Raw genomic sequence first — 11,986 nt, 5'->3', positions numbered from 1 at the left:
AGTATGTCATGGCATGGCTTCCCATCCTACTTGTTGAATGATCCCTTTGCTCATCCTTCTTCCCGGCTTATGATTGCCATACTTGTTTTATGGAGAACTGCCCTGCCTTTAGTACCAGGAAAAGAGCTTATCGTTCAGTACTACATGTCTAATTTTTTACTGCATTTCCATTCCAGGAAAAAAAGTTCAACTTTTGAATTTCTGCATGCCATACACAGGAGCTACTTCAGAAAAAAACCTGGCAAACCTATTCCTATAGAAAGCATAATTCTATGTGTGTCTTAAAGCCCTTGAACAAACTATATGAACCTGTCTTTTCCTGGATAGAAGACATCATCATACAATTTTGCTTCACTTTATATAAAATACCTAAAGCAACTTCTTTACATTTCAACACAAAGTAATGAAGTTCTAATTTCTTTTCAACATTGTTGCAATCATCTTACACAGGAGTAACAAGAAAAAGGGAGGCGGAGCCAAATTACAAAACAAGTCTGAAAATAAATAGTAAAACATGATGTTATTGTGCTCTGTTAGTAACTTTTGTAAGGCATTTTATTAATAAGTATTTTATTTTATTGATACTATGCAATTCCTGCCATCTACTGAAGCCCTAATGCTGGCTCAGCAACAGCTATTTGGTATCTGAGCCTGCATTGTTTTAAGGCCCTAGATACCATACATCTCACTCTGTTGCAACTTCTTTGCTTTGCTACTGTAGTTCCTTGAGTCCTTTTGCTAATATGTAATATCAGAAACCAATTATTCAGAGCTCATTTGCACTGTGATGACTCATTAAGAGGAAGCAAATGCTCCTAATTCGCTTCATAACAAAAGCAGATCTTGATCCCAGATCACCATTTAAACTGACCCTCAGCTATGCATACTTAGATTTATGCATACTTAGATAAACAAGTATCATCTTAAGACTTTAAAAAAAGAAATAGAAAGCATTTGTATTTGCACCCAGATTAACATTTCAGAGTGTTTATGTACGAAATAGTTTCTGCTTCTCCATTACATAAAATACATGTTTCAAATACGTAAATTAACAAGATTCCATTACTAGAAGTAGTAGGACAAATGCTAATGCTCATAATTCAATTGATGAAAGCTGAAAATAGCACAGAGCTGAAAACAGCATAACCTATGTCTAGTTCTAGCATAAACAAGTAAACTGTTAAAATAGTTCTACACATACGTCAATAAGCTCTATACAAAATACAAGGAAAAAAATAATCTAGTGTGTAGTAAATTTCTTGAATATGTTCATTTCCATCATGACATTCAAGACCTTTTTTCATTTTTTGCCTTGCTCCAGTTTGATTTATAAATCTCTATATAATCTGCCTGTGCAGTGAGATCTTGTTGAAATCAAAGCGAACTATGAGCAACAATAGAATACAATTACTATATACAGGTTGAGCTTCGATTCGCTTTGTTCGCCATACTCACGTGTATGACAAAAAACACACTATACCAAATCAATTTAAAAAACAAATTTTCTTTGCTCTGGTGATTTAAAAAACAGCCTTGATGACCTTTGTGATGTAAGATAAGAGTCATTAAGAAGACAATCCATCAATCCGTTGTCCTCCAAATGCATAGAAAGGGGCTTCACTCAGTCCCTCCCTTCACCAATGCAAAGTGATCACCTTTCTTTCACGTGCTCAGGGGGAAGGGAGGGGTCGCCTGGAGAGAGAAGGATTGATGGATTGTCAGCCAGCTGCCCTCTCTCTCTCTCATTAAGGAGGCTTTTGTTAAAGGACTGGTCAGTTTTTTAAAACTGATTTTAAAGGGATGCATTTTTCCCCTTCTCCAGGGATCAGTACATTCCTTATCATTTGCAGTGGCCATTCACGTTGAGTCAAATCCGTGTATAACAAGGCTAGATCTGTAGTCCACACAATTTTGATCCTGGCACCTGTACTGCCCAGGGCCAACCACAAAATGCCGCCCCACTTCCCCCACCAGGCATGTCCAGAGACCTTCTTAGGGCAGGAGAGACCAACTATGCCCCCCTTAAAAGGTCTTGGAAAGCCCTGAAAAAGGTGGGGGAGGTGGTCAAGGTGGTGTCCCCCGATGGTGCCCTGGGACATTTGCCCCCCTGACCCCCCCAGGTGCGCCATTGAGTCCACATACTAGTTAACAAATAATGCATGTCTGGAAATAGCTAGAGTAGCAAAGGAGAGGATATTATATAATAAAGACAATTAAAGAGTTGATGTGCAGTGGCAGTTACCATGATAAAGAACTGAGCACTAGTTTGTTGTAAATCAGATTATTCCAAGCCTAAAATTACACATGATGACAATAGACCAACTTTATTAAATGTGGGTCTAGCCCATTCACATGTGAAGCTGGAGTGAGATTTAAGTTGCCAAAGAGGTGTTTGGGCAAGGGTGCTGAGTTCTCCCCATTTCAGATTCAGATTTTAGGCATTTTTCTTTCAGCCAGGTTCTGTTACAGCACCTGACTAAAAAGTGCACAGGGAGATTACAGGGAGAAATGCTGTCTTGTGAAGAGAATTCAAAACTCTTTTCCACAAATTCTGTTGACTGCTTCACTACACCCATGTTTTTCACTGTATATGTGAACGGCTGTGTGGCTGTAATGTTTAATTTGCATCTGAGTAATCAGAATCCAGTATCTTGAGAAATTTGCATAAGATAATGTAATGTCTTTTAAACATTCACATATAGATAGCATGGTTGTGCTCATTAATTTCAGTTAGACATGAGAGAAACGGTGTTTAATTATAGTCTATAATATTTTTGATTAGGTTTCACAACTGATATGATTGATCTGTGTTCATTCTTCATGGAGGTTAGCGAACTACCTATTGTTTCTTCCACATCCCTGTAAAAATAAAGGCATCAAAGAGTAGCCCCATTAACAAAGATCTGACTCAATAGTACAAGTATATTTATTCAAAAGGTAAAAGTTGAAGAAGTTTGAAACTTTTAAAATAATCTGAATGTTGCCTGAATGAATGAATGCCTGAATGAAAACACCCTTTGAAGAAACCTTCATTTGTATTTTTTAGAATAAAGTACTGTCTCTTTAGAAGAGTTAAACATCTATTAGGGTTGTGTGAATTAAAATATGTTTTTACTTCCACTCTTTTTGCACATGGTAAAATCGTTTACGCTTAAGACAAGGGTGGGTAAACTGTGTGAAATTATAATTTTCCACTCCCCCAGAGTGGTTATATTTTTACACCCTATGTACATTCTTCTTCTACAGGTGAGAATGCCTGCACCAGATGCAGTGCAGTTGGAGAATCATATTTCACAAATAAATTCAAACCTAAAGGACATATTGACTTACAACTTTACAGAAAGCACAGTGTTCCCACAGAATTGGAAGACTTTGGTACTCTGTTGCTTCTGTATCTTCTAGCTTCTTGCCTATGGCTACAATCCTATACATTTACCTGAGAGTAAGCTTCATTGAAAGCAGTGGGACTTACTTCTAAGTAAACACATATAGGCTTGCATTGTAATTTAAATTAATGATTTCATACCCCCAGAAACTTTGGGAACTACAGATTTATGAGGGAGGGATCTCTGACAATGGTTGCCAGCTCTTCTAAGGTTCAGACCCTGATGGCATAATTCTCAGTGAGTACAGGTGGGACCTCAGTATTCACTGATTTGGCATCCACAGATTTGACTCACCACCAATACTAGCGTCCACCTTTAAGTCCACCTTTAAATGCCTTGTAACAAGAAAAAAAAGCACTAAAATCCAATTTCCTACCTTTGCACTGTTAAACAGCACTGGTAGCAAGTTTCTTCGAATTAAAGATAGCTTTAAAGACCCACTTCTGGGTTTCTTGCTCCTCCATTGTCATCCAGATTGCATCTCTGTAGAGCAAGAAACCTGGAAATGGGTTTTTAAAGCTATTTTTCCACTGATTTGGTATCTATTGATTTTTTTAATCCACTGGGGATTCCAGAACAGAATCCAAAGTGGATAACGAGGCACTACCTGTATAAGGTTGCAGCCTGAGACTTGTGTGTGTTTGTGCATGCATGCCTCTAAGGTGGATCCTTTCAGAACTGGGCATGTTTGTTCCTTTTAATTATGAGATCCCAGGTCCTTGATCTCACATACAGAGTTATTTCCTTCTTTTCCTCTGAGCCACTCACTCTGGAGAGAAAAAGAAAAAGACTGAAGGGAACAGATCGTGGACATTCCTGCCTTTTCATAACTTGTGCACTGTAACTGATATTTATGGGCTCAGAAATCCAAGCAGTTGAATATTATACTACTACAACTCTTGATCTCATCATCCCAGAACCAAGTATGGATGACCTGGTTCAAAAGAGGGGTAGGTTTCAGCAAAATCCAATGTGGAAATAATTTTCACTTTTAGAAGAGAGGCAGGATACGCAAAGAATCTACATCACAAACTTAAACTAGTAACACATATAGGACTGCATCCCTAGAAAATTTATCTCCAACTTAGAATTCTCAGTATTCTCCCAGGTTCTTTGGGAAACACCAGTTAAATTGGTATAAACACATATAGTGAATATACTAGGGGTGGGCAAACCATGGCTTGCAAGTCACATGTGGCTCTTTGACATAAAATGTGTGGCTCACAGAATTATGTTGGCTGAGCTCCTTTATGCATCACAACTGATATAAAAGGTAAATAAAATTTTTTCAAGATCTATCATTATTTTCTGGGTATAAACTGAGAGTCCACTGGATTAAAATGTAAGTTTAATGTTCATAGTGAGTAAATATATTTTACAATTTAAGCGTTTCTTAAATTTTGAGGCTCTCAAACATCTAATGTTTATCATATGTGGCTCTCAAATTATGCATGTTTGGTTTTATATACACAATCAAAATGAGAGGAAAGCAGGTCTGCGTGGAATGGTCCAAAACATGCATATTTTGCATAAAGCAAATTTGATAGGAGAGAGCACTGTGACAGGATTAAATTTATTGTAAAACCATTAGTGAGTTCAAGAGAAAATAAAACCAAAAGATGAAAAGGCAATGAAAGAGGTGCAAACTCTGACTGCAGTGAGGCTAATAAAGTTGGAAGACGGAAAGATGTAAAATACAGTAATAAATCAGTCATATTTGAGATTACTCACTGTGCCTACTTCTGTTTTATTGTTCTGAAACTCTTCATATTTTCCCACCCTTCATTCATTCCTATGTAGTGAACAGATCACCAAACTATTATGCAGTAAGTGACCCTGAACTATAAACTTATTTAAAACTCCCAGCCAATTGAATTGCTCTTTTTTAAAGTCAATTGACATACTTTTTGGTATTAACTGAAGTGCATAAAACCCTTATAAGAGGAAGTCAAAGGCAAAATGGTGTAGAATGCACACAAAGCAAAGACTTGCAAAAAGCATTTCACACATCTTGGTTTTCTACTACAGCAGTGGTTCTCAAATTTTTTAGCACCCACTTTTCTGACCCAATTTTCAGAATGACAATCTCTTGGGACTCACCAGAAGAGATGTCATTAACCTGGGAATGATGTCATGGCTAGAAGTGACATCATCAAGCAGGAAAATTTTTAACATCCCCCACACAACAAAATCAATCAAGGTAGTAAATCAAGTTTACAATAGCTATGTTTAAAAATTTATTTAAAATGAAGAACTCTCCCACCACTACCAAGCAGTTACTGATCTGTTTAAAAAAAATTCTCCAAACACTCCAAAGGCTGCAATCCTATCCCCACTTACCTAGGAGTAAACCCCACTGACTATCATTGTTAAAAGCATATACAGAGTAGCCTGTGAAAAGTACAGATTTGTAACATTTCCCCAAATACACATACCGTCACATACCATGTAGCATCAAGTCTAATATAGTAAAAATAAAATATTTATTTATTTATTTATACAGGTATTTATATACCACCTTTCTTTGGTCATCAGATTTCTCCTCAGACTTTAATCCAAGGCGGTTTACATAGGCAGGCTGTTCTAAACCCCCGTAGGGATTTTTACAATTGAATAGTTCTCATGTTGGCAACCTTCAGTCTCGAAAGACTATGGTATCGCGCTCTGAAAGGTGGTTCTGGAACAGCGTCTAGTGTGGCTGAAAAGGCCGATTCGGGAGTGACAGTCCCTTCCACACCGGGAGCAAGTGCAGTCTGTCCCTGGTCTGTCTCCCTGGCTATGGGCCTTCCTTCTTTGCCTCTTTGCCTCAGTCTGTTGGCCAAGTGTCTCTTCAAACTGGGAAAGGCCATGCTGCACAGCCTGCCTCCAAGCGGGCCGCTCAGAGGCCAGGGTTCCCACCTGTTGAGGTCCACTCCTAAGGCCTTCAGATCCCTCTTGTAGTTGTCCTTGTATCGCAGCTGTGGTCTACCTGTAGGGCGCTTTCCTTCCACGAGTTCACCATAGAGGAGATCCTTTGGGATCCGGCCATCATCCATTCTCACAACATGACCGAGCCAACGCAGACGTCTGTCTTTCAGCAGTGCATACATGCTAGGGATTCCAGCTTGTTCCAGGACTGTGTTGTTTGGAACTTTGTCCTGCCAGGTGATGCCGAGGATGCATTGGAGGCAGCGCATGTGGAAAGCGTTCAGTTTCCTCTCCTGTTGTGAGTGAAGAGTCCATGACTCGCTGCAGTACAGAAGTGTACTCAGGACGAAAGCTCTGTAGACCTGGATCTTGGTATGTTCTGTCAGCTTCTTGTTGGACCAGACTCTCTTTGTGAGTCTGGAAAACGTGGTAGCTGCTTTACCGATGCGTTTGTTTAGCTCAGTATCAAGAGAGTGTCGGAGATCGTTGAGCCAAGGTACACAAAGTCATGGACAACCTCCAGTTCATGCGCAGAGATTGTAATACAGGGTGGTGAGTCCACATCCTGAACCATGACCTGTGTTTTCTTCAGGCTGATTGTCAGTCTAAAATCTTGGCAGGCCTTGCTAAAACGATCCATGAGCTGCTGGAGATCTTTGGCAGAGTGGGTAGTGATAGCTGCATCGTCGGCAAAGAGGAAGTCACGCAGACATTTCAGGTGGACTTTGGACTTTGCTCAGGAGTCAACCTCGAGGCAAAATCAGGAGCCGGAGTCCCTGAGGCAGTTCATGGCTGAACACAGTCACGTTCTGGCAACTCCTGCGACGCCGCTGGAACCAACCGTATTGGCTTCTGCCTTTCCATTGGACCATTCCAGTGACGTGGAGAGGGGGGATTTGCTGCATGGGTAACAGCCTATCCTCCATACCTTCTTTACCCAGGCTTCGCGCACTGGAGAGGACACTCCAACTTCGCCATACGGCGTCGGCACAACACGGGAAGCAGCAGTTACCGGTTATAAGTCTTCGCTCGATTGGCATAGAGCGTGACGCCAGGGGCTGCTTCCGATGGTGGGAGAGATCATTGCATCTCATTGGGCAGCTACCGCCCGCCTTAAGCTGGGTAGTTCCCAGCCAGTAAGGTGTTGCCTCGCCATGGTCCGTTAACTTCATGGGGTGCGTGGGGTTTAGGGTGAAAACCGACAAGCGGATTGAATAGTTCTAGTCTTTCATTAAAAGACTACATTAAATACATTAAATACACATTAAAATGAATGGGAACCACCAGAAATTGGCTTGTGACCCACCTTGTGGGTCCAGAAATTGGTTTGCAACCCACCTAGTGGGTCCCAACCCACAGTTTGAGAAACACTGTTCTACAGTATGTGAAAAATCAGGGATTACATCAGTGATAGTTTAGAGGCAGGGCAAGCCCTTTGTAAGGAGCAGAAGCCACTACCCCCCTCTCTCCAACTGAGTTCAATCCTAAACAGTGCACCTTCCCAGAGAAAGGGGAAATGGCTACAGCTGCTTTTTCAGCAGCCCCTACTGCTTGGGAGCCTCTTTGTACTTTCTCCCTCTGGGTGGTTCATTGGACACATTCTCAACTACTGCTAGAGGAGTCAACCTCAGATGCTTCTTGCAACTGTCATTATATCCCTCCAAATGGTGCTGAGGTGAACTGGAGTTCACCTACCTACCATGCTGCCCAGTTGCTCAGAGAAGTAAGTAGCAGAGGCAGCAGCTGTCGCCTTCACCATACTCACCTGCTCCATCTGGATAGTATGGTGGGCCCAATCCCAGCCAGATTTATCAGAGGCAGTGGTGACTGAACTGAGCAACAGTTTCTGCCTCCGTTTGCTAAATGAGGATGACTAGTATCACTGGTCAGGGCCAATCTACTAATATGGTGGGGTGAGGTTAGTACTGGTACTAAGCTGCTGGAGGACCTGGGGCAATGTCCTGCCCTGGTCTCTCCCCAAGTTTACTGATGTCAAGTGATGGATCTTCTCACCCTCTCCAACAGTGAATGGGGGGGGGGAATCTGTGACAGCTGACTGGTGCTGAGGGGGGGTTAAGGAGTTGACCCAGATGGGTGGGTCCTGTTAAGAGGTTAGAAGCCAAGCTGGTTGATCTCTGTGACTGTATCTGAGTGAGGTGGTTGCCTCTGATGGCAGACTGGTGGAAGATGGAGGTGTCAGATTGCTGCAGCTCACATTACTGAGATCTTGCACCGTCTCCCCTCCCAACACCAAAGCTAGAATGCTCTAGCCCAGTGCTTCTCAAACTATGTGATAGACTTGCAATTTCTTTTCCCCAATACTTGTGTGCTAGGGATCAGTACCATATCTATGTCATATAATGACTCTTTCCCTGGAAATATGCAATGGATTGGCAGCCAATGTCTCGCAGATTGGCACCAGTCAATGGATGACACTTTGAGCACCACTGCTCTAGCCCAGCAGCTTGCTCACCTCCACAGTTCCTTTGCCTCCTTTTCCCTCTGCCATCTGAATACCCAGGAACCAAGAAAGAGCGGAAGAATGGTGGTGGTAGTACATCACTGGATAATGGAAAGAACAGAGAGGTGCCATTGGGGTTGAGGTGGCAGTGGTGAATGAGAAAAATGCCACTCCTACTACTAGTGGCGTAGTGAAGGTATCCAGCACTCAAAGGCACAAAAATTTTAACACCCCTCCAGCTCAACCTCCCTAGGCCTCAGAAGGTCTCCTGGTGGCATTAGAAAGGCACTTCCAAGCCTCAAAGGCTGCTGTTTTTGCCTCAGGTCTGCCTTTGGGGGTGCAGGATGGAACCCCCTCAAGGCATGGTTCCTGGGGCAATGTACCCCCTACTCCCCCTTAGCTATGGCACTGGCCTGCTACCATTCTTGTCATTGTTGCCATGTTCTTCTCCTCTTCGTCAAAAAGTGAGGAGGAAATACAACACTGGCTGTGGCCCTCTCAGCCCTGCTGTCCAAGGAGGAAGAAATGACGGATGGACTGAGAAGGCTGCTGTCAGCACCGTCTTGCTCCTTCTCCAACCTTGTAGAGGAATAATAAATAATAAACTTTATTTATATCCTGCACTTCTCCCTAAAGGGACCCAGGGCGGCTCCCTTTAGAGGAGGGGGTGAGGTGACAGCAGTAGCCACTGTCACCCACAATCACCTCTCCTCTGGAAGAGAGATGGTGAGGGTACATACCCACGAAATAGGAAATAATGTACCCAAGAAAGGGCAGTGGGAGCAAGGTGGCCCCTGGCCAGAGGTGTAACCAGGGTGCAGCCTAAGGGGCACCTGCCCAGGCGCTACACCAAGGGGGCGCTTCTGGATTCTCCCGGAAGAAGCAGTGGCAGCGTCACACCCCCATTCCTTCTCCTGGGGATGCTCCCCATTGAAGGGGCTGCCCTTTCAAATGGGAGACTCCACAGGAGAAGGAAAGGGGGTGAAGCTGCCAGGGGGAGTACAAAGCAACATCATGACGTCATATCTTGACATCACTGTCTCGGGGCACCAGGGCTTCTAGATACACCTTGGGTCGCCTCTACCACACCTGTGGCAGAAGAACCCACCTGCCTCTAGTCAGGGGCCTGTACTGGAGCACAGGGGCAAAGCCAGTGCGCGTGCGCCAGAGGATGTCCGTTGGCGCCAAAAGTTTGAAGGGGTGAGGGAGGAGGGCGGGGCCGAGGAGCGAGCAACGGTCGAAGGCACCAGCCGTGCCGCCCCCCAAAGGCTGCGCGGGGGACTGAGAAGACAGTTAGTGACCGTTATTTTACGTTTTTCCGCTCAGTCGGAGGATGAAGCTGCTGCTCGTCCCCCTCCCCCCCCGTTACAGCACACACTGTCCAGGGTACGGGCGCTCCTTGTCGCCCCAGCCAGCCTCCAGTCAGCGAAATCCCCAGACGGCCGGGGTTCCCAGAGGCTGGCGGCGCGGGAGGGGGCACCTCCTCCCTCCATTGGCTCCTGCGCCAGGCATCGCCATATAAATGCCTTTTCCAAGCCGCTCGCCCGCCGCCCCCTCAGCAGAGACAGCTTCCCGAAAGGGCGAGCGCGTCGGGGCGGCTGGGCTGCGAGTGGCACTTGCCGGCGCCTGCTTCGAGTTCTTGCGGGACGCGCTGTCCAGCCGGGGTCGGGTGACTCGCCCGCCCCGCGGCTTCCGAGGAGGGACTCACTCGGGTGCTGCTGGCTGGCCCTCTTATCTGCCTGAATGGTCCCAGCAGCGGCTGCCATGAACCAGGCCCCGGACCCCAACGGCCCCGAGCAACCCGACAGAGATGCCCACGGCTCGGCCCACCCCCAGCCAGGCGGTAGCGGCAGCAGCAGCGCTGGCGGCCCCGCCAGGGGGATGCCGCAGACACCCTGCCTGCCCCAGCTCATCCAGAAGTAAGTGCCGTTGGGGGGGGGGTGCGTGGCTCTCTCCCCCCCTCGCCCCTGCCACATTGCGTGCCCTCCCCCTGCAGCCCTGGGCAGAGGCAGGGCGGGCAGCGATGTGCTGTTCAGAACACTGGCGGCCTTGGAGCCCATCCTGTGCATGCCTGCTCAGAAGCAAGTCCCGATGGGGCTTACTCCCAGGAAGGCATAGATAAGATTGCAACCCGAGCCCAATTCTATGCATGTCTACTCCGAAGTAAGTTCCATCCTAGGCTATGGGGCTTACTCCCAGGAAAGTGTGGATAGGAGTGCAGCCTTAGAACCCCAGCCTATGTATGAACCCCAGCCTTACCCAGAAGTAAATCCCATTCTAGTCAATGGGGCTTACTCCCAGGAATGTGTGGCTAGGATTGTAACTTTTGGCCACCGTCCTATCCAAACTTACCTGGGAGTAAGGGGCTGGGCATGGGCATGACTAGAATGGGACTGTGGCCAAAGGCTGCAATTCTATCCAAATTTACCTGGGAGTAATCCCATTGACTAGAATGGGACTTACTTCTGAGTAGACATGCAAAGGCTGGGGCTCTCTCCGGGAGTATTTCAGGCACCTACAAAAGGGGAATCCCGAGCCCAGTGAATGAGACGCTTCTCTTGCAAACAATACACGTCAACCGGCCTGCCCGGGACGGCGCTTCACCTCCTTAGCCTTCCGCAGCGGCGGGGACAAGGCGCCGTCCCACAGATGAGCGTGCGCTCCCTCCGAAATGGTGCTTCCTCACACTTGATTGTGGTGTGGTTGCGTTTTCCTTTAACCCACGTCTGCCCGGCCCACAGGTGTACACATTTGGTCCCTGTTGCCTATATGCAGCATTGGGCAGAAATGGCTTTAGCTTATTCCCCGCACCACTCCAAACACTGGGGCGCTTCCGGTAGCCACCCGTTCTTGTCCACTCTAGTTTATATTTTCTTTTTTCTCTTTTAAATGTACTGGTATAGAGGCGTGGGAGATGTGCTGGAATGCAAGTGAAGTGCACATTATATGAAATGAAATAGTGGTGGCATTGGAAGGAGAAAGTGTACTTGGCCTGAAATGCCTCTTAATTTATACTAATACCCAGAATCAGAATAACCTCTATTGGTGTACATCCCAAAAACAACAACCCAGCAAGAAATATTGCTGATGAGGTAACAGTTTCTTAAAGCTGTGTTTGACAAAGTTAAAAAAAAACTAAGAAGTTGTCCTTTATAACAGCAAAACACAAAACAAGAAAAAAAAGTGAATTGAGCTTAAAACCTAAAATATCCATCATGCATTACCTAACAAT

At 45.3% G+C, this 11,986-nt stretch overlaps 1 protein-coding gene across 4 annotated transcripts in view; it reads left to right on the top strand.

Moving 5' to 3' along the window:
• Positions 1 to 10,084: 10,084 nt before the first annotated feature.
• Positions 10,085 to 11,986, top strand: part of RBM20 (RNA binding motif protein 20) — a 191,726-nt gene continuing 189,824 nt past the window's right edge. For 2 of the 4 annotated variants that reach the window (XM_066621032.1, XM_066621033.1), the window contains exon 1: positions 10,085 to 10,673. In XM_066621032.1, the coding sequence (XP_066477129.1) occupies positions 10,498 to 10,673 (176 nt within the window). In that variant the 5' untranslated portion in view covers positions 10,085 to 10,497. Of the gene's footprint in view, positions 10,674 to 11,826; positions 11,847 to 11,986 lie in introns of those variants that run through there. The other 2 variants (XM_066621031.1, XM_066621036.1) reach the window with 2 other exon arrangements.

This window comes from Tiliqua scincoides, chromosome 3, assembly GCF_035046505.1.
Source record: "Tiliqua scincoides isolate rTilSci1 chromosome 3, rTilSci1.hap2, whole genome shotgun sequence".
In the NCBI taxonomy this organism is placed as follows: Eukaryota; Metazoa; Chordata; class Lepidosauria; order Squamata; family Scincidae; genus Tiliqua; species Tiliqua scincoides.
The sequence above is the reverse complement of the archived record's forward strand: the minus strand, read 5'-3'. Positions and strand labels throughout refer to the sequence as shown.